This window comes from Megascapheus bottae, chromosome 12 (assembly GCF_031878675.1).
Source record: "Megascapheus bottae isolate mThoBot1 chromosome 12, mThoBot2.hap1, whole genome shotgun sequence".
In the NCBI taxonomy this organism is placed as follows: Eukaryota; Metazoa; Chordata; class Mammalia; order Rodentia; family Geomyidae; genus Megascapheus; species Megascapheus bottae.
The window spans coordinates 41,571,220-41,594,065 of record NC_143520.1 but is presented as its reverse complement, the minus strand read 5'-3'; the positions used below and the strand labels follow the sequence as shown (position 1 = coordinate 41,594,065).

The 22,846-nt window shown below is 40.5% G+C and overlaps 1 protein-coding gene across 1 annotated transcript in view; it reads left to right on the top strand.

The window, feature by feature from the left end:
- The window catches only part of Mgat5 (alpha-1,6-mannosylglycoprotein 6-beta-N-acetylglucosaminyltransferase), a 320,121-nt gene that overhangs the window by 210,235 nt on the left and 87,040 nt on the right, over positions 1–22,846 (top strand). The window contains exon 11 of the mRNA XM_090342912.1: positions 15,141–15,274. Within this exon, the coding sequence (XP_090199038.1) occupies positions 15,141–15,274 (134 nt within the window). The remainder of the gene's footprint in view (positions 1–15,140; positions 15,275–22,846) is intronic.

The window sequence follows — 22,846 nt, the reverse complement described above, 5'->3', positions numbered from 1 at the left end:
TTATTTTTTAAATAAGAGTTTCACCTTTTGGTCAGTCTTAATGCTCATATTTACACATTCCAAGAAGCTGGGAAGACGGGCATGCAACTCTGCACCTATCTTTGTAATGGTTGAGATGTAGTCTAGTGGACTTTTTTGTTTGTTTGTTTTCCCCCTGAGGCTGTCCTTCAATCACTGACCTCCTGATCACCTCCTAAACAGCTACAAATACAGGTGTGAGCACCTCTTATGCCTACCTGAATACTGGCCCCCAAATGACCTTTATCCTTGTCTTGCTGTATTACACTCATGCCAACAGAAGAGAAGCTGACTGCCCAGCTGCCAGCCTCTTCGAAACATGGTGTTTGTGGGTATTCCTGTCCCCTAGCCATTTCTTCCTGTTGCTTTCCCTTTACTAGTCTTCCATCTTTCTACATAGCTGAGGATAGTAAAGCCAAACAGGAAACTTGATAGCCACAAGTTGATTTTTGCCCCATGTAAATTTATTATTAATGCACCGTAATGAAGTTGAAGTTCTCTTTTGGAAAGAAAAGCTCACATTAGTTGAGATGCTCAGAGTAGAGAATTGCTATTTTCAACAGGAGGTTTCCTGTTGAAACCATAGGTGGCTGAGAGGTCATTCTGTTTGCTTAGTGAGAAGACACCCAAGAGATCCCTGCAGTGTCTTTTCCCAGTGTATGCAGCCCCCTGAAGGACCCAGAGAACACAGTGGACGTGTACACTCCATGAGTGATAGGTACAAGAGGGGAAAATTGAGAATTGACTGGGCTGCAGCTTATGCTCGGCATAAGGTAAACATGATTGTAAAGGAGCTAGAGTGACCTGCCATTATAAGGTTTAATTCCAGGCCAAGCTAGTATTTGACACGTTAGGTGGTCTGAGATGAGAGTCAAAATTAGCCTGTGTTTTGACTCTTTTTGGAAACTTGGAGAAACTGGAGAGAGGAGTCACCTACCTGCCTGACGAGCAGCCTAGGTTCAGTCAAGTGAAGTAAAACGCTACCGTGCCCAAAATGGCCCAAGGTGCCGGCAGGATTGTGCCTTCCAAGACACACTCTTGAGGAGAGAAGGTTCCAAAAAGCATGGAGTTGCAGTTTTTATTGATGAGGGCTTGACCTCAGGATCTCTAACTGTCTATTAGAATTGGTCTCTACCATTTGAGCCATGATTCCAGTGCAGCATTTTGCTAGCTCATTGGAGCTAGAATGTCACAGGTGTTTCTGCTCTGGCCAGCTTGGAATGCTGATCCTGCAGATCTCCGCCTCCTAATAGTAAGATTATATGTCTGCATAACTGGTACTCAGCATAGACTTCTCTTTTTCGACAGTTTGAAGCCTTGCAAATTTGACTTTACTTTTGGGGGTTTTTTTTGTTTTGTTTTGGGGCTTTGTTTTTGTTTGGGGTTTTGTTGTTGTTGTTTTATGGTTTTGGTTTTTGATGTTTTCTGCTTACTGCCTGGAGGATTTTAGCAGTCTTAGTTGACTGAACTGAAAGTTGACTGTTTAAAATGTAACCAAAGATGGAAACAAATTTCTTTTAATCAAGGAGGGAAGGATATGTGTCCTGATTATAACTCCTAAATTAGGGAAAATTGACACATTTGGCTGCCTTTCAACAAATTCAAAAATACTTGCATGTCAAAATATTATCAACAGCCACCTGTAAATGCCATAAGCAAACAGTGTTTTAACCGTATGTCCACAGTAGAAAGTATCTGTGCTGTTATTTACAGGTACAGTGTAAAAGTCAGGATTTTCAGTATACCAGAAAGGGGAGAAGAATTTTTACAATAGAAATAAACACCATATAATCTTGAATTTGTATGAGAAATATTCATGAGTTTATGCTTTCTTTAAAAACAAAATATTTGGACTAATGGTAGAGTGCTTGCCTAGCTCGCATAAAGACCCAGGTTCAATTCTTCAGTACCACATACCTAGAAAAAGCCGAAAGTGTTTTTTCCTAAAAAAAAATTCATTACAGTAGTTGTCTAAAAATGAAGGATATCTATTTCTCCATGGATAAGTTCTATGGCACACAATATAAAAAATGATCTAGACACAGTGATTTCAAGATCTTTAAAAATATTTTTCAAGCTGTTATAAGGAAATAAAGTATAGATCCTTTGGGAAAAGTCTCATACCTTGGTAAACAAACACTTAGATCTGTCCTTATACTTCAAGTCATGACAGATTTTGAAAATGAATCACACACAAATGGTAGCATATTAAAAGCAAAGGGAGAAACATACATAGCAGTCCACTACTAAAGCTAAAAAGAACAAGAGAGCAAGCATTGAGTCCCTTAGTTGAAGTAAATGTGTGAACACACACTTGACAAATTGGATGCAAAGGGACGAGCACTTACAAAATTCAGTCATTCAGCACAGTGTAATTTTCCACGTGTATATAGTTTAAAAATCCTTTTCTATCAGGTCATTATGCAGTCACATTAATACATGTTTTCTTACTTGCAAATTTGCTCTGTAGGATTGTCATCTTCTGGGTAGTAATTACACTGTGGTATTAATATTTAGATAAATGGACCTCAGGAGTGTATTTACTGTACATATCTTAACTCCTTAACTGTAGTTTTAATAAGCATGACATTATTTGATAAGGATATGACATTTACACCATTTTCCAAAAATACGGCCATGACACTCTTCTATGCATATTTTAGCCTGCAATTTCAAAATGTCTTTTTTTCTTTATTTTATTTCTTTCTCCCCCTTTTTTGTTTTCATTTTTGTTTTTGGTGGTGTTGTTGTTGTTGTTATGAGTATTAAATAGTGTAACCTTTCCAAGCGTATATCGAAGATGATTCTGGAGCATTTATTACCTTACCAGAAAATGTTAGTAACAAATGTTCTTTAGAGCAGAAGGATAGACTTGAGTTTCTAGGCTTTAATAAGAGCTCTTTGTTCATGGGGGGAGAAGGGAGGAGGGACATGGATTTTGCTTTTCATCTCAATTAATGAAAACCCACAACTTAAATTCTCTTGCAAGGATCAGCAGTTTTAGAAATTTCAAATCATGCTTGCACAGAAGTACATGCTACTCGAGATATGAACAGAGTAATAAGCGCTGTTGAATCTGAATCTATGTACTTGAACAAAGGTGTGAATCTCAAAGCAAAAGTAAAAAGTATTCTGGCATATTGTTGCTTTTCTCAGAAGCACTAAGGTTAGACCAAGGTATAGTTTTGTTTGAACAGACATTTCATTGTGAAGATGTGGAATGCACCATGGGTCAAAAAATCAGATATTCCTCTCATGTTATGTATATTTTGTTCCTGTTATATTGGCTTTGTTTCATATTGTAGTTTGTAGTATTAGTTCCTTTTATTGGTATTCGTACGTGTACTATTCATTCAATAAATCAGTTACGAATTTAAAAACAAAAGAAAAAGCCGAAAGTGGTACAGTAGCTCAAATGGTAGAGCTCTAGCCTTGAGAAAGTCCAAGGTAGTGCTCAGGCTCTGAGTTCAAAGCTAGGACTGGAAAATAAATACATAAATACATAAAACATTTCACCAGAGCACGAGGAGTTGTATTTTAAAAAAAAGTCCATATGACTTCATTTTCCAAATAACCACCAAAAAGCTATGATAGAGCCATGGCCATGGCATGCTAGAGAGCCAGCTAAGCAAGCCCTAGACCTTGAATTCAAACTTCACTACTAGCAGGAAAAGCAAAATATATTTATACTTTGAAAAGGACCTGAGGACTAGTCCTCAGACTGAGATTCTCTATTAAAAAAGAAAATAAAGGAAAAGAAAAGAAAAAGAGCTTCCTAGAATAGAATAAATAACCAATCTCAGCCTGTGAAAAGGGAGTATTTTGGATTAGTATGATGCCAGAAGGCAAAGAAGCTAAGAGATTAGAGTGGTGCAGTTTGGAGGACACAGGACCCCAAAGAGCAGTCGCTTAGTCATCAAAGAACACTTCAGCAGAATGAAGTCAAACAACTGAGAAATGAACAGTGGGCCCAGGGTGAGTGGCCATGCAGGAAAACTCCACACAATGCAGTCTGTCACTTTTGTAAGCTGCTAGGACACCCTGCTCATGACTGCAAACTAAAGTTGAAAAAAAAAAATCCCAACCAGATTTGATCTTCCTGTCTTTTTAGCTGATGATAGCTGAACATAATCAAATGGTTGATGAGAAAAAGTTGTTAATCATGGGAAAATCAGAGCTAATAAATGCAAAGGGAATGAGGAATTAGAAAATCAGCATTTTGAAACTTAATGAGACAGTGGAGCAAGGCATCATCAGTGCCTGCAAAACCCATCAAGGAACAGGTTGATGGAAAACTCTCATGGATGAGGCTGTCTTGAATGGAAGAAATATGTAAATGAGGATGGAAATGAAGCTGTTTGAGACATTCATCATGTTGAGATGTCTGAGCTGGAGAATATGCCACAGAAAACAGTATCTCCTGTACCCCACAATCCAGAACCCCTATAGTGAACATGGATGATCCGTTATCTGAGAGTCTTTGTCACATGACAGGAGTTAAGTCCAATCCAGCTAGTGAATGTGGCTATTCCCGTGGTCTGAAGAGAAAAACTGTTCCTTTGAGCATGTGAAGACAAGGTCAGAGCTAGGTGTGGTGATATATACCTGCAATCCCAGCTACTCCCTAAGCAAAGGCAGGGTCATAGTTTAAGATCAGCTCTGATGAAAAAATTGACTCTGTCTATCTGAAAACACAAGCTGAGCACAGTAGGGCACTTCTATAATGCTATTTACTGGGGTGATGGAGGAAGATTGCAGTCCAAGTCAGAAGCTGACACCGGCCCAGTGCTAAGACTTAGCTGAAAAATAACAAAAGCAAAAAAGAGCTGGAGGCTATAGGTCAAGTCACAGAGTTCATGCAAAGCCTGGATCATGGAAGGAGGAGAAGGAAGTCAAAAATTGTAATGAAACACACATGTTAGTGCTTCATATGTACTGATCATAATCATTATGTAATTGTATAAATATATGTATGAGACTGTATCAAGACATGCATTTTAGAATGTTTTATGCTACTGGGAGTGTTGAATGAGAAGTTGAGAGAGTGAAGCATAGTCGAGCGTGTGAAATGGATTCCACAAGTCCAGACATCTTAGAAGGTTGCACATTGTTCTGGCTCAGGTGCAGCAGTACATAGACATAAACAAATAGTGCTGTGCTTCAAAAGTAAAGGAAAATAAGCTGGATTGGCATGTGCTTACTTTAATAGTAGTCAGGCTGCATTTTTTAAGGCTTTCATTTCTCCTCTGACTTATTTCTTGCTAAGCTTGTAGGGTTTCTACAAGTTGAAAAGCCTTGACTTTATGCATGGTTTCGATCAAATCTTAGAAGTTCACTGGCATGGTCTGTGTGCACTTGGGTATTTAGAGTGCCCCTGTGTAAATTCTCCCTGCTACCCTCCAAAGCAGGGACCAGGTAGCCAGAACGTTATGCCATTTGAGAAGGCTAATAAGTCTTGTTCCTTCTCAGCTCTGTTCCCTGTTTTACCCTTGCATTCCACTAGGTACTAGCCTCCATAACCAGTTCTCAAAAGCCTACCTTGGATTAAACTCTTCTCAACCTGCATGCCTTCCCTCTGCCCTTGGCTTATGTGCAAAGTCCATAGCAAAGTGGGTCAACCTCTGGCCTCAAGACCCTTTGCCTCTCTGCCTTACTGAATGCTTTCCAGATTCCTTTAAAGACCCTAGACTCCTCACATCTCTGCCTCCTTCAAGTCACCATTACAGCAAAATGGATTTTCTTTAGGACTCTCTTTCAGAGACTCTTTCCATCTTTCTAATCAGATCTAAATAGGACAGACATATTACACCAACAGTGAATACCTCTCCATATAAAAGGCCCATGTTAACATCGTGTAGCCATCCAGCATCCGTGTATACAGTTGCAATTGAACCCAAGGCCATGTATGTGCTAAGAAGCCCTTTTACCACTGAGCTACTTGCCCAGCCCTCTTCTCACATGTGTGTGTGGATAGATAGATCTATACACACATACCTTTATATACACACATAAATATATATTGTATATACATATATGTATGTATATATATCTAATCCTGGGGCTTGAACTCAAACTCAGTGCCTAAGCAGTGTCCTTAGACTTTGTCAAAGCTAGCACTCTACCACTTGAGCCACATCACCATGTCTAGCTTTTTCTATGTATGTGATACTGAGGAATGGAACCCCGGTCTTCGTGCATGCTAGGCAAACACACTACCCCTAGACCAAACTCCCAGCCATCACATGCATATTTTTATGTTAAATATTTTACATTTTACTTTTTATGTGCTAAACCTTCACATCAGATTTTCTACTTAATATGTCCTATTCCTCCTAAAGATTCTACTCAGACATGAGAAGCATTTCCAATACTTTTTTAGTTTCTTAATTTGTATTTCTTTGGAGATACTCTGCTGTTTCTTGTAGAGATTTACCTGTGGCATTTCTCTGCTCTCCGGATAAATGGGTTGGCTTTAAATCTATGCTTTCTGTCTTGTGGGTACTATGACCAATACTTGTTTTAGGCTTCTAAAGACAGTCTTTATTTTTCCCTGATAGTCTCAAACATGGTATGTGATCCTTGGGTAAACACTTTTTTAAAAAAATCTGCTCACGGAGGAAAGTGAAATAGAGAAAGCATCTTCTTATCATGCTTAAAGGAGAAGACTAAAGCCCTAAAATTGTTGACTGACTCTGTGTATTATCTCCTATTTGAATAGCTCTAATTATCCACATAACACCCACTTTTACAACTTCTGTGGGCTTATGTAAAAACATTGGCTGGGATAAAAATCTGTATCTTAATTGAATATTTTCTTGGCTTTCCCTGAAGATTGTGGCTTAGTAGCCATGATAGACCCCAGCCTCCTGGTTTTACTCTAGCTCAGCTTATACTTAATTTTCCTGTCCTTAAAAAGCATAGTAAGTGTTGAAACTGAGGCAGCTTGGTAACTTCTCACTCTGGATATGTCCAGGGACTATTGACCTTTCACTAACCCAGCTGTATATGGGATTTATTTTACTTAAGTGACTAAGATGGTTTGACCTTCTGGGTGCTTAATGTTAAGTGTTTGTTCAAAGATGCAAAGTTTGAAACAGGAAAGATGGAGCTTCAAAGAGGGAGCTGAGTGGAAGGAGAAACTGTGGAAGCTGAGGTTTTTCTGATTTTACTTTTGAATCCTTTCTACATAGTATAGCATGATCCTTACTGGATGTTCAAGACATGATGAAGCTTGAGTAGTTTTTGTTTTTCCTTTTGAGAGTGAATTCTTCCCCTATGTGAATTTGATTACACTGGAATCTTTAGTTGTTGGTCTGGGCCAGTTGTCCTAACATGTAGTTCTTGACATCTGTGGGTCTGTAAGTGCAGAGACTTATTTTCAGAGGGGCTGGTGCGGGGGGGTGCATCACATTTCCACTTTAGAAATTATAGACCCAGTTGAGAGAAAAAAGAAAACTGGAACCCAGAAGCCAGGGATACCTGACCTGCTTGTCCTAGTACTCTTGGGAGTTTTTCATTTTGCCTTTGCTGTGAATCATAGTGCTGAGGTTTAAACTCAGTCTTATGCTTGCTAGACAGGTACTCTGCCATTTGGGCCATACCCTCAGACCTTTTAGCTTTAGTTCTTAATTCTGCCCCTGTTCCTATGCCATCTATGTCCTGCTGGCTGTGTCCTGTTGTCTTGCCTCCTAGATTTTAGATGTCACTTAGGATGGCAAGTTTTCTTTGGCATCCCAGTCAGTGTTTGTGCTGTTCCTTTGCCTAGAAGCCACCATCCCCCACAATGTCCCAACATGTACATCTACATTAGCCCTGCTCATCTTCTGAGAGCCTTCCTGCAGCCAGCACTCTTGAATTGGGTCCTCACAGGACCATGTTCCACCCCACATCCCACGTTCTAAACTCTACCAAGCTGATCCTTACTGAAGCCTCCAGGCATTCACGTCATTAATGTTAAATGAATTCTTTGTTGAATTAATAAGGAACCTATAGACTCAGTTTTCTCTGAAGTTAATTAAAACACGTCAGAACATGACAGTATTCTGTTCCACAGGCCATGGTTCCCATGACCTCTTGCTGTAAGGAGGATAATCCATTCCAGGGGACCCTGTGTCCTACACCATCTGTCTGTATATCTCTCCCTCCCTCCCTCTTCCTCTCAGTCCTCTCTCCTTCTCCCTCTCTACCTCTCCCTCCCTCCCTTTATCTCCACCCTCTCTTTCCTGTGCTAGTCATGAGGCTTGAACTCTGAACCTGGGCACTATGCCTGTGCTTCTGTGTTCAAGGCTTGTGCTCAACCACGTGAAACACAGCCCTACTTCTGGCTTTTTGATGATTAGAGATAAGTCTTAGGCATCTTCTCATCTGAACTGGCTCACATCTCAGCTTCTTGAGAAGCTTGGATTACAGGTGTGAGCCACCAGTGCTTGGCTTCTGTTTTATTGCTGTTCTGTGCATCAATTCAGGAAAGGGTAGAGAATGGGCAAATTTAACATTACTGTGGAGCCAGTAACCTCACCTTACACTCTTTTTTTTCAGTTGAACTGATGTGATTGGGATTTTCACAGTTAATCAAACTGTACTGACTGTCATTGAATTGCTGCCAGGATCATGGGGTGGAGGAAAAGCAGGGCTTATAGACCAAAAATTTAGCCTGACCAAACAAGAGTGAGCTCACTTAAAAAGGAGCTGGGTCCCTTTCCTGCAGGTGGTGGGCCTGTGGCTATAACGAAGGATCAGTTGCTCCCCTGCACAATTTTATTTTTAGGACATGATGGGCAAAGAAGCAATTTGTGACTCAAACTGCCTGTGGGGCCTTTGCCTCTGAGCAGAAGGGCTCTTGCCTTCAAATTGTGTGCAGACCTGTAAGTAATAGGATCAGCCTTGCAGTTTCTCCTGCCTGAATCACAGCCTTCAGGAATGAAGTTCTAAGGAGTCCCTGCTTTCTAAATTGCTTTTTGACACTTGAAGAATTTTCTCCATGGGCCCTCTGTGAACAGTTTTCCACACTCATCTTTGGGTTTAACTGTGTGTCACAGCTTCCATGGTCAGCAACCTAGCCTCTGTCTCAAATCACCTAGTGAACACCATTTTTGAAAACTCGGTCACATAGTATTTTCATCAATATACAGTTTCAGAATACACTATTAATACAAACTTTACTTGTACAAAGAAGTTTCCAACAAAGCTATTTATGAATACAGGGCATTTTGATGAATGTCACCCCTTTTAACGCTTTTACCCATCCCTCCCAATCCATGCTTTCACCTCACTTTGTTTGATTTTGTAGGATATGTACTGAAGTGTTAGGGGATTTTTTTTTTTCTGCAAGGAAGTTGACGTTTACCAAAGCAGTTTTTTTTCCATATATTTTTATTGTAATTAATAGAAGGATTACATGATATTTGCCAGATAGATGGTGCATTAATTCCCATACATTGATACCCTTTCACATGTCTTCGTCCCCATTTCCCCCCACCCCCACCCCTCATCTTGTTTTCCCCCGTTCCCTATCGAATTTCAGATAACCAAATACAAATATATCTGATATATCAGGTAACAAAGTGAGATAGTGTAACAATATGAGATAACCAAGGGACAGCAAAAGTGATGAGAGATAACATAGTACCTTAAGAACAACAATCATTCATTATATGGCTTACGTTTACATCATATTTTAAATGACAAGTTTAACAAACAAGTGTTCAATGAGGGGATCTCTAATTACAATCTCTGGGACTTAGTATTTAGAACTTAATCAAAATTAGGCTAAGGGTTTGTATGTCATAGAAACATACCAATTTATGAAACAAAACATTATGTTTATAGAGTCATAGGTTTTTATGTCTATATAGTTATGTTTGTATTTCCATTACCATGTCCATAGCTACCAAAGAAGTTTTGACTAGGGATTTTTTTATATTTATCACCATTAGAATCAGCAGGAACATGATGACCATAATGGCTGCTAAATTTCTCCCAAATTTGTGTGTGTATTTGTGTATGTGTGTGCGTGTGTACGCACGTGTGCATGTGCATGCATTCGCACTGGTACTAGGGCTTTAACTAGTGTAGTTCCTTGACATTTTCACTCAAGGAAGGCTGGCACACTACCACTTAGAGCCACTGTACCTCTTCCAGATTTCTGGAAAAACGACAACAAAAAACTATAGGTTCTTTGGCATGACATCATTAACTAGAGTTGAATTTTATCAAAAGACTACTTCATTTGTCTCTGTCTTACACAAACTGGATTCTTTTCCTCCAACTGAATATGCTCATTGAAGGAAATACCTACCCATCCATGTCTCATCCATGGGTATAACCTTGGTTCCTAAGTTGTAGCCTGTAGTTAGTGCTCAATTATTATGCTTGTTGAATGGACAGTAAACTGAATCCTGTGACGCTAGCTAGGATTTTTCATCTGCTTCTGTAATTTGTTTCCTTTCTTTCCAACATCTATTTTGTAGCCTAGATAATAGATACATTAATTAATCAACTTGTGAAATACTAATTGAGCACCTCTAATAGGGACCTAGTCTAGATTCTGGGATAGAGAAGCACACCACCTTAGCTACTGATTCATCCCAAGAAAGGACCTTGGTTTTTGAGCTAGTGTGCAAAGAACCTTTATATTAGAGGTTGTTTAGGCATAACTTCTACTGCCTGCTAATGCAGATCTGTTTACAAAGCAGTTAATTAGGCATTTATGGATTTAGTCATGCATTCAAAAAATATTTATTTGTCCAGTCACAGTGGCTCAAGTCTACAATCCTAGTTACTTGAGAGACAGCGATCTTTCACAGTTGACAGCCTGTGCATTAACTTTTGTGAAATCCCAGCTTAACCAATGATTCAAAGCATGCTGCATGTCTGTTATCCCAAGCTATAGGGGAAGCAGTGGCATGTACCTCTTATCCCAGGGACAAATAAGCGCCCAAATAGGATGATCACAGCTCATGACAGCTCAAGCATAAAGTGACACCCTATCTCAAAAATAACCAAAACACAAATAGTGTGGGGAAGCAGCCCAAGTAATAGAGCACCTGGTTAGCAAAGCTTGAAGACCTGAGTTCAAACTCCCATTACCATCAATGATGTCTTGTCCTTCCTACTGTGCTATGCACTCTAAGGAAGCATCTCTCAGAGATGATGAATAATACAGTTTGAAAGGGAGGCAGTACTGTGGAATAAGGGCTGTAGCTCTTCCTGGTCTAAGAAAGCGTGGGGAGTCAGGAAATCTCTCCATCAGGAAGTAATGTGAGCTGAGATTTCAAGGGAGGGAGAAGTGATAGACATGCCAGCTGCATCCTAGCTAGGAAATAAGATAAAGATAGAAAAGCCCCAAGTAGGTCACCATGGAGCAGAGGTAACACTGGAAGTTTGGCCAGAAACAAAGTTGAAATGAGGGCTACACTGGTGTCTATGTCATCAGGAGGAGGTGACAGTTTTTCACAGGAAATTGCCTTTATCATGGATTTCTTTCAAAGCAGTATTTTGACCAGGTCTTGTAATGTGGAGGGTGGAATGGCATTCGGACCAGTGAGAAAGGGAAGAAACGAGTGAGTGATAGGTACCCTGGAGAGTGCTTCAGTGATAAATGTGAAACTTCCCAAACTTGTACCAAATGTCTGTCAAGGTATCTGGGTAGTAGGGCTTCTTGATGTTTAATTCTGGGGATTAACACTGGCTCTAGGCAGAGCTCCATTGAGGCTACAGAGTGGCTGTCCTCATATGGGCACACAAGGGACCAGCCATAGCTCTTCACTTCTGCCCTGCCAGGTTAGTGGCTCTATTTGTAGAGAACCCATAATGGTGGGACCTGTGTCTTGAACCTGTCTTTCAGCTAAAAGGAGTCCCTATAATGTCCTTAACGTAGGACTTGAAATAAAATCAGAAATGCCAGCTATTTTTTTAATTGCATTTATCTTCTGGGATGGACTTGACTACTCAATATACAGATTTTTCTACATGCTGTTTATGGTGAGATTTCTTTGACCTTGCAATATAAATATCTACTCTTTAAAAAAAACCTCCTATCACAAATAAAATCCCATCTTAAGGCAGAGCAACAGAGAAAGCCTGGCCTGGGGTATGGTCTGGATGGGAAATTCACTTTAGTACCAGCCTGGAGTTGAGGCTTTTGCTTCATCGTAAATAGTATGAGGAAAGCATAGGTTGAGACAGGGCACTCTATGATGTTAACTGGATGGACCCACGTGGGAATTCCTTGGAGCCAAGCCACACCTGGCCTGATTACTTTGAATCCTTTGCAGGGAAAAGTCATAACTGAGAAACTTTGTGCTGAGATAAAGTTCAGTGTACCATGATAAATCCAGCTTTATCTCATAAAGACAGGAGTTAGACCTCTGTGCAGGCCTGGACTCATTAAGCCTGGGTGTACTTGTGTAAGCATTTGAGATCCTCATGCATAATGGAGCTGATCATTCATCAAGGTACCATTTCACAGTGAGAGATGCTGAGATGGGAAGTCTGTGGATGACAGGAGGTTTGTGCTTCAAGGGTAGCCCAGGCAAAAAGTTCACAAACCTTCATCTCAGCAAAAACACTGTGTGCTGGTCTATCACTGTCATTCCAGCTATGAAAGGGGAATGAGTATAAGTAGGAGGAACGCAGTCCAGGCCAGCATGAGCAAAATCCCAGGTAAAGAAAGTGAAAAGGGTAATGGGTATAACTCAAGTAGTAATGTGCCTATCTAGTCATTGTGAGGCTGTGGCTTTGTTAACACTTCGGTACCACACACCCCTCCTCAGAGTAATTGGATGAAAATTTGGAGGACTTAAGGAGTCTTACTTGTTCTTCATATACTGTCAGAATTTGACTTAACATCAAAGTATAGTTACAATGCAGCAGAACCTGCATTTTCTCACAAGTGTTTGGAGTATATTGTTTACTTCTTTCCACCTCTCACCAAGTTACTCCAATGAGAATTATGGACATAAAAAGTTAGACATATTTTCTTCTTTGAAAAAAACTAATAAATGTTTTACTTCTTACCTCACCTCAATATAATAAAACACTAAATAAGACCTGTTAAGTACCTTACATACTACATTATTTCATTTTGTTAAAGTGTATACACAAAAAACGGATGATTGAATCACCAAAACAAATAGCTCAAGAACAGAACACTAGACACCATGCAGATTTTCAGAGGTGGTAAGGACTTTACAAAGTTTAGAGGATTAGATTCTGGTTAAAAAATGTTCAGAGTAATAAAACCCTTCTAAAAGACATCTTAAGCTACCTTAATTACATTTAGTATGCACATAAGCTGTCTTCTCTTCCGCCATCTTCTTTCAATCCTCTCCCCTTTGGGCTCCCCCAAAACAAAAAGAAGCTGCTATCCCTCTTGTTGATGGTAGAATTTATTCAGTAATTTACTTTTCAGCCAACTGTAGCCATTGCCCTTGCCTCTGGGCACTTGTTCAAAAACACAGAAATGAAATAACAGATCAGCCAGACCCAACACAACTGCCCAGCCACAACCCTATTATCTTTGTTCTATCACCCCCATTAGGCAAAGGCCTGGGAAACTACATGGTAACAGCACAGTATTTATGCAGCCTGAACAACTCCATAGCTCCAGGCTTTCTGCCAGCTCCCTTTGCCTCTGGTTGCTCCCTGCACAGGACCACAAAAAAATGAGACTGGGGTGTTTGAGTCCTAGGCCTGTGTTGTCTACCTCACACTGCTTAAAGACTTTTGGTGACTTTGTGCCTGGGAAAGGTCTCTTCAGCTCCAGGAAAACCACCACTAAACAAAAGGACCCATTTTCCTATTTGTTAACCACCCACCTGTGAATAGATGTGGTTGATGCTGCAGCGTGCAGATTACTGAATCACAAGACAAGCTCAGTTACCAGGAGAATTTGGTTTCCTGTTATTTATAGCTAGTCTATTCAGGTCAGACCAAACAGAGAAGTTGCTTCATTTAATATTAGTCGTGTGTGGTCTCTACTGGGCTCTCTTAAAATAACAGATTTGTCTGGGCAGGATAAAGCTAGAGGAGGGGCTCTGTTTTATCAAGAGCAAATCAATTGTCAACACCTGGTGAAACTTCTTTTCAAATCACAAATATTTGAGGCTACAGACATCAGTCTCTTGATGGTAAAGTGTTAAAATAGAGAAGTGGTAGACTCCACAGTAAGAGAATCCAGAAAAACACCGTTTTTTCCTTCTGAAATGGTCTACCCTACAGACAAGGCTCCTCTGTTGTGGTTGGCATTAGAGAGTGGTTTTTACCCCTAGTGAGCTTTGCCTTATGTTCTATTTTCATTCCATACGCCTGTTCAAGTTAGCCCCACAATCACTATCATGTGTTGCTTAAAGAAAGTATCTTTTGAAAGTACGACCGTAGGTCCTTGTGTCATTGTGCAAACATCAAAAGATGGACTTCCACAAACCAAAATGGGTACCACTTCAACAGGCCCCATCTTATAGGACCTATTTGCATTGATAACTCAAATGTTATTATGCAGTGCATGAAACTATCTGCCTTTTTTCCCCATATATTTTTATTGTAATTCATAGAAGGGTTACATTATATTCACCAGATAGAAGGTGCATTATGTCACAAACATTGATGCCCTTTCTCATGTTTTTGTCCTCATTTCCCTCCCCCCACCCCTGGACTGTCTGCCTTTGATTAGCAAGTAATTCTCAAATAAGGCAAAAGTCAAGGTGATAGTCTTCAACTTTCTACCCATTCCCAAGCTCCTTTTACCCAATTGGTTGGTAAGATTAGAGGGTATGGACTCTACCATGTTTAGAACAATTGAGCCAGCTATCCCTGTTGTTCTATAGATATATGGCAACTGAGAGAGGTCAAAGAAGGTATATGTACTAGGAAATCAACCCTGTACTAAGGAAAGAAATGGAGATGGATTTTCCCTTCAAAAGCACAGCATTTTGTCCTGGCAAGATGTGTTTGCATGTGAAGGTTTTGCTAGGGATGGGGAGGGGGAGAAGATGATTCTTCACCCCTTTCAGATGAGGATGAAAATGTATAATGATGAGAGATGGCTTGTAATAAATTTGTAATTGCTGCTGCTGCTTGCTGATTGAACCCTAATGGCTCTTTCCTTTGTTTTTCTGTATCAGCTCACACCCCAGACAACAGCTTTCTGGGCTTTGTGGTGGAGCAGCACCTGAACTCCAGTGACATTCACCATATTAATGAAATCAAAAGGCAGAACCAGTCTCTTGTGTACGGCAAAGTGGATAGCTTCTGGAAGGTGAGTCAGTTCGTGTGTCTGTGTGTGTGTGTGTTTCTGAAAAGAAGCTTATTGGGTAACTTAATTTAACTTTGATCCAAGGAGTTATTAAGCCAAGTGCCCAGGACTTAATGGGATCTGCCTATATGTAAACAAGAATGTTCAGGGGTTTGTTTACTCCGGCTTTTGGGCATCTAACCGAGCCTGTTAAATGTGTCCATCATTACAGCAGCTTCAGAAGCCCTTTTGTTCTCTGCTCCCTGGAAGTGACACACCAATTTCTTTCACCTCTTAGACACAAAATCCCACATTTGTGGGTTTCTATATTTATAGGTTCAGACCTCTGGGGATTCATACCAGATTTTCCATTCTGGAAAAAAAAAGAATTGTGTTTGTATTAGACATGTACATTTTTTATAGTCACTATCTTTTAATGAGTTATTTGGGGGCTCATAGTTCCAAATAGTTCCATTTTAGCATCACATTTTTAATTGCTTTTTTTTAATGTATTTTTCATACACATACGTAACTGAGTATAGTAAAGTTGTCTTGGGTAACTTAAGACAAGCTGCCTCAGGAAGATAAGTGTGTTTCCTCACTGCAGCTCTGCCCTTTACTTGTTGGGAAGGAAGTATTCCAAGCTCCTACATGGACATGGCTGCGCTGCCCATGCTCATTACCTGAAATGTTCTGATCAGTTACATGCTTTCCAAAAGATAACTGGTAAACGTTACCCAGACACAAATAGCACTGACTTCGGACCTCACTCAGCCACCTTTCCATGCACACTCTAACATAGCAATCGTGTCAGTTTGTCCTCACACAGTGAGTACCTGGAAATTAAAAGTAAGACTTGTTTTACTGTATAGCTTTAACTTCCACATTTCTTTTTTTAAAAAATAGTATCCTGAGCATAAGTGAATCACCTGGATTATTGGTGTTGGTCATCAGTTTATGAGATCTGTGATCTCACTGTAGTTTTCTTACCACTTATTACTATGGTCCATCCCAAAGCCACTACTTTGGAGGCTTTGCTGTGGCCATGTTAGAACAAGTGTAGCCCCTGAAACACAATCTGGGATTCAAACTTGAGCAACTTACCAGAACATGAAGGATTTAATCTGTAAAATGGGTAACTACTATCATGCAGAGGAGGCTCTGCCTCATTAGTGTCTTCAGATCCTGTGATCCTGTTAAGCCTCAGGTTCTTACTCAGACCATCTAGAGTGGGACCAAGACCCTGCCCTGCTCACAGGAGCCAGGCAGGTCATCCATGTGTGCTATGTCCCCTTTGAGTAGCATAGTGGGAGGTGCTTCTTTAGTGTTTGGCCATAGCTGACCAATCTGTGAATGAGGAATTCTCTTTTATCCTTACCTTTGCCTTCCTGACACTCTTGTTAGACTGGCAGATATTATATCCGGTTTTGCTACTGTTAATGCCTGACTTGCCATTCTGACCTCACTTCCAAAGGCACATTTGCCAGTCTTGTTCCTTCCTATCCCTGCTGTCTGGTCCCTAGTTGAGAACATGCTTCTGGTAAGCAGTGGTCTCTGAGTTATTAGAGTTGTGTTGTCCTCTTTACAATCCACTATCCAGGTATATCTTGAGCCACAAGGCTTAGCTACACAGAGCATTTTTCAAAGCTCAAGACTTAGGCTTCACTTCCTTCTTCTATCATCAGCTACCTGATCTTTGGCAAGTTACTTCTCTTGGCTTTTTTTTTATAAAGCTCATCCTAGGGTTTCAGTGATTTCTAAATGAGTTAATGTATAAATATTGTTGGCTCTGTAGGTCATTCAGTCTTTGTCACAATTACTCAACTCTACAATTTTAGTGCAGCATAGACCATGAATAGCCATGGCTGTGTTCCAACAAAATGTTATTTACTAAAACAGATAATAGACTAGATTTGGTCTGTGGTCTAGAGTTTGCCAATTGCTGATATAGTTGAAAAATTGGAATCTGCAGACCTACAGAGCCAACAATATTTATTATCTGGCCCTTTCCAGAGCAGTTAGCTAACCTCTGAACTATGCAGAGGCCTACATAAACTCCCTATCTCTCAGAGGACATGTTTGGCAAGTAATCTCTGGCCTGGAACTCAGCAGAGACCATTTTAGCTCATTGCAGGGTTGTTGAAATGTTGATGGACAAGCAATATAGGAAGAAATGAAGTGTGACTTTAGTGAAATTCTGATCACTTTGAGGACACTGAGCCTGATACCTTTTACACGTGTAGCAAAAAGCCACTAATGCACTGATAATAACAGAGAACCATAGCCTGGGAATGAATGTATGTGGCTCAGTGGTGATGGCCGTAGATTTGATCCCCAGTATATGCAAGGCCCTGTGTTCCAGACCCTGCACTATGGCAAGGATGGGGCCTAAGTTCATGGGGAAATTTTTCTCCACTTTCTTGAAGCAGTTGATGGCCATGATTTAAAGTGATGCATGCTGGTGTCTATTGAGGAATCAAAGGCAGCTGTTATCCTCCTTAACCATCCTGGTTTATAGATGAAGAACTAGCTAAGACAGTCGATCCATGACATGGTCAAGGTCCTACAGCAATGCAGTGGCAAAGCCAAAGCCAGACTGTATCCTTCCCACTTAGAAACTGGACTCTTGCTGCCACTTGCTTGACTGTGCTGTCCCTCCTCCATTAATCTGGAGGGTGGTTTTGTGCTTAGCGCCTGAAAGGAAGGTCTCCAAGGCTGACTTGAGTATACAGCAAGATTCCTAGGCAAATACTGGTGTAATAGGTAATAGGTAGTCTGTTGTTCCTGGCTACAAAGTGAATAGACCTTAAGAGTTAATTCAAATCATCTCTGGCTCCTGACTCTAAGTCCTGGTTTAATTGCAGCCTTGGCCTGCTTAACCAAAACCAAATCTCACCTGAATTTGGAGAGCAGTCTTTGTCCTCACTGTGTGGTTGTAAAATATTCCCTTGGGTTGCACATGTTTTCCCTGCAGGCCTGAGAGATAGGGTACAAGAACTTTCAGAAATAAATTGCAAAGTCCCCCTTGCCTCTTTCTCTTTTCTGATCAGTGCTCCATACATGAGAAGCCAGAGTGATCTTTCAAAAAATAAGAATTGAATCTTGTTACTCCTCTGAATAGTCTCTGATAGCTTTGTTTTAAGTATATAGTTTACATGTATAATGAATTCCAGCCTCAGTAATGGGTTTAGTAATGGGTTCACCTTCTCTAAACCTACTATTATCTCTCCTAACCACTGCATACCTGACTTACCGGTCCCTTCATTGGGGAGGATTGCCAGGCCCAGCCCCTGGGACCTCTGTGTCCCACAGCTGCTGCCAACAAGATGTTACGTTTCCCCCTCTTGTTATGGTTTGAATATAAAATATCCTCCACATGCTCATATGGTGACCATTTGGTCCCCAGCTGGTAATGTGAGTTTGGGAGGTGGTAGAAACTTTAGGAGGGAAGGAGTTCACTGGGTGGATAGCTTTTGAACGCTATAGTAACCTGGTCTCCAACCACTTCCTCTTTCTGCTGCTGTCTGCCATGAAATAAAGAATCTCCTTGTCCACATACTTGTAATACATGATCTGTTCAAGGGTATAGAGCCAAACAAGTAGGAAATGAACCCTCTGAAACCTTAAGCAAAATCTTTCCTCTGTTACATTTGTTCTCTGGAGCATTTTGATCACCATGTCATAAAAAGCAACTGATTCCTGTGTTGATTGGTGCATTGTCAAATTCATTGTTACTGTGTTTCATTCTCCCTAGACTATAAGCTTTATAGAATGGAAGTAGGATTCAACCTGTTATATTCCACCTATACTGGCTGGCTCATAATAGGCGTTCACTAACTATTGAAGCACTGAATCTCTCTTTGATCTAGCCTAAATAATGATTTGTCTTGGAAGCCTGGGATTCAACTTGAATTGTTTTTTGCTTTGGACATTTCCTTGCTGACCCTACAGAGGATTCTAGAGCCTTTTAGAACTCAATGGTGAGGTTGAAATGACAGGGTGAGTGAAATGACATGGAAAGAGAATTATATACAGGAAATAAGGGCCTAGCTCTGGGCCAGCAATCATGTCCTGAATGATTTAAGACAGCCAACTCTAGTCTTAGTTCCCAGTTTTGAATAAATGAAGGCATTGGTTAAAAAATGAGAATAAATTATGGATACATGCAACAATATGGTTGACCACAAAATAACTAAAAGCATTCATTCCATATGGTTTTCCTAGTATAAAACTAGAAAATGCAAATTAAACTGTAGTGAAAGAAAGCCAATCAAGGGTTTCTGAGGCAGGGCTTGTGGGAGAAATGGATACATTCACTGCTGGGGGTATGACCATGGCTTCCTATTGTATGCATACGTCAACACTTACAAAATTAAACCTTGTAAATGTGTGCAGTCCATTATATGTCATCTACCTCAATAAAGATGTTAAAGAATAAGTGAGAGTTAGCAAATTGCAGTCTGTGGACAAAATTCTATTTGTGATCTATCTGTGTATAGACTATAAGCTAAAGATAGTTTTTACATTTTAAAGCCTTTTTAAAAGCACAAAACAATGCATGACAGAGCATTCTGTGTCTCCACAGAATTTAAATACTACAGAGAAAGCTTGCTGACCCATGGAGGAGGGCTGTAATTATCTGTGTCCTGTGGGCCTCTATGGTCCAGCCGCTGTGAGAGGCCAAAGGGAAGGCACAAACCCCACCAGAGAAGCTCCGATTCTCAAGGCATAGGTTAGGATTTTCCCTGAGTTAAACTGTTTAAAACCAATCAAAACCAATTCTTGTCTCTAGAGAACAGGTGACCCTGGAGTCTTAGGATCCCATCCCCAAAACTATGTAATTATCTAGCTCACTAATTTGGTTGACTTCAGCTTATTTTAAATTAGTGCAAACTTGGAAGTAGGAGTCATTTAGAGAAATGCTGCTGGGTTTGATAGTAGGAATTAACTGCTCTTAGCTCATTGTTTTAATGAACCACCAAAGACCTTTGCAATTAAAAAAAAGTACTGATATCCTTGAACGCTTCTTTATAAGTAGGTTAAACCTTGTCATCCTGTTTGCTTTTATAGAGATAAATGAGATAAATTTAACCCCACCTTATGTCAAATCAGCATATATATTTTGAAATCATGAAACAGGAATTTGGATTTGTTGATGGCTGATGTCACCACAGCTCTTGGTTCTAATTCTAGCCACAGGAGGCTTGGAAGGTAAAGAATCTCTGATTTATTTCCCTTGGGAAACAAGTTGATCCAAAAAGACCTCATCGTAGTCCTTCAGAGACCATGCTTGCTAGACACATGTCAAAGTGCAAGATGTGGATGGACAAAAGGTATCCCATCAAGGACAGCTATTCATCAGGCTGTGGTCACACTGTAGATCCTCATCCCCAAATTCAAGTACCATCCTGGGATAGGTTGGGGAGGAACAGAGGAGGCATCTGATATAAAGGGAAATGTCAGAAATAAATCATTGCTTTTAAGATGGCAAAAGTACAATTCAGATGACTTGAATGACTTTTCAAAAATAGTGTATTGGATTTGTGCTGATAGTAACCTAACCCCTGCCACTTCTATACATAGTATTTGATGAGCATATTGATGTAGGAAGAAATGGCATTCAGATGACTTGAGCAGCTATCTTCATCTTGTTTTCCTGGTTGAATATTTCCCACTTGAGCAAGCTTTCTCCGAGCTTCTTAAAAACTCGGCAGTTTTCTTGTTGGTTGGCAGAGAAAATACATTTTCTCTTGTACCCTATCCCAGCCTGGAGATATTGATTGCGATGGCCTGGGAAAACAGATTTCCCAAATTGGATAGGGGCCACATCCCGTTCAGGCTGCTTTCTGTGGCATTCGTTTACCCGCAGTGTCTCACTTTCCTCATCTATAAAATGAAACAAAGGACTGGATGTTCTTTGGTTTTGATCCCCAGAGCTTCATGTTTCTATAAACTCCTCCTTGGCCACCTCTGCCTCTTTGAAAAGCAAGGGCGAGGAGGAGATAATCTTTGGGACAGATTCATAGTCCATCAGAAGTAGGACAGAACCAGAGAGGAAGCCTATGGGTGGAAGAAGGAAGTAAAGGGACCAGGCCCAGAATCCAGAAAGCCAAATGCCTGAGGAAAGGATGCGACTTACCATCTACCACTGTAAAAGAGATTTAAGGGATTCATTGACAGTAATGCTCACATGGGTCAACAGTGTGAGGCTTGCTGAGACTTGATCTTGGACCTCTCATCAAAGAATAATGCACAGAAAAAAAGTGCTTCTTTCTGGCCTGTTTGAGAATACTAAACACAGTGTCTTCCCCTGCCCCACTCAGGATATTAGTCCCTTTCTGTCTTGTACTGGTTAATACAAAGCTTTTAGAGACTTGGAGTTAAAAGAGTCTCTTCAGTTCCCCTGGGTCCCTGTGTTCTCACCTGTAAAATGGGTGGTGCTAATAGCATATCTACTTCAGTGTTCTTATAAAGAACCCTCATGCTTTTCCCAACTATGTAAATATATTCTGACAAATGTGTCATTTGGTGATTTCATCATTGTGAAAATGGCATAAAAGGGTACCACAGTGTCACTAGCTAACATAATCATTTGGGTTATTCCATTGTTGACTAAAACACTCTGTGGCTCAGGGTTGTATAAAACTATTGGAATAGTGCCTTATATTCACTCATGTCTATTAGTTTTCCTGCTGTTAAAGATTGTCGAGGAAAATCAAAGCTCTATTGACTAGAAGAACTGAAATCTGAGGAGACTCAGAGACCTGTTTTATGAGTACCGATTGAAGAGGCTAGTGGCCCAGGGGGAGGAAAAAGACTAGATTGTGGTTGGATGGATGAGGCATTACCCAGTGATGAGTCAAATAGTGAGGGGTTAAACCCAAAGGGGCACAGAAACCAGACGGTATCAAATGTCCCTGGCTTTCCAGGAATATCAGTCAAGGCAGAACTCCAGAGACAGCCACCTGGAAGGCCATTAAGCCCCTACTGCTACTGGCTGAAGGGACATTGGCAGGGCTTGTGGAAAGTCTCTAATGCCAGGGAATGTTGGTCTGCCTTCACTGTGAAATCCTTGGCAAACCATGCATTCTGTCTTTGTAGAATGTGGGTGGGAAGTAGCAGGGGCCAATGAAATAAGAGACCATTCCACAGGAGAAAGCTTGGCCACAGGCTGGCAGTGTCAAGAAAATAATATTGCTCTCACTGTAAATTTTTATCAGGATTCAACAACATGCCTGAAGCTACAGAGACAGCCTATGGGCCCCCTAAGCCACTCATGTATGTTTAGCCAGCACAATATTTTTTAAAATTGGAAGATTTGCCATTTGAGGAAGTTCATCTGCAAAAGTAGAATTCTCAGCTTCCTTTGAAAATTTAGATGATGTAGCAAATTAAAATCTCATGCTTCCCAAACCCAAGACTGTCTAGAGCTGACATGGACAGCCTGTGGGAATCTTCCCATGGTGACAGTCCTTCAGAAGTCCTTTCTAGTCGACATGGCCTCTTTGGCTCCCATAAGGTTTGTTTCTGACTCTTGAGGGAGAAGGCTGGAAGCAATCATATTATTTTCCAGTTCTCTGAGAGGTAACAGACTTC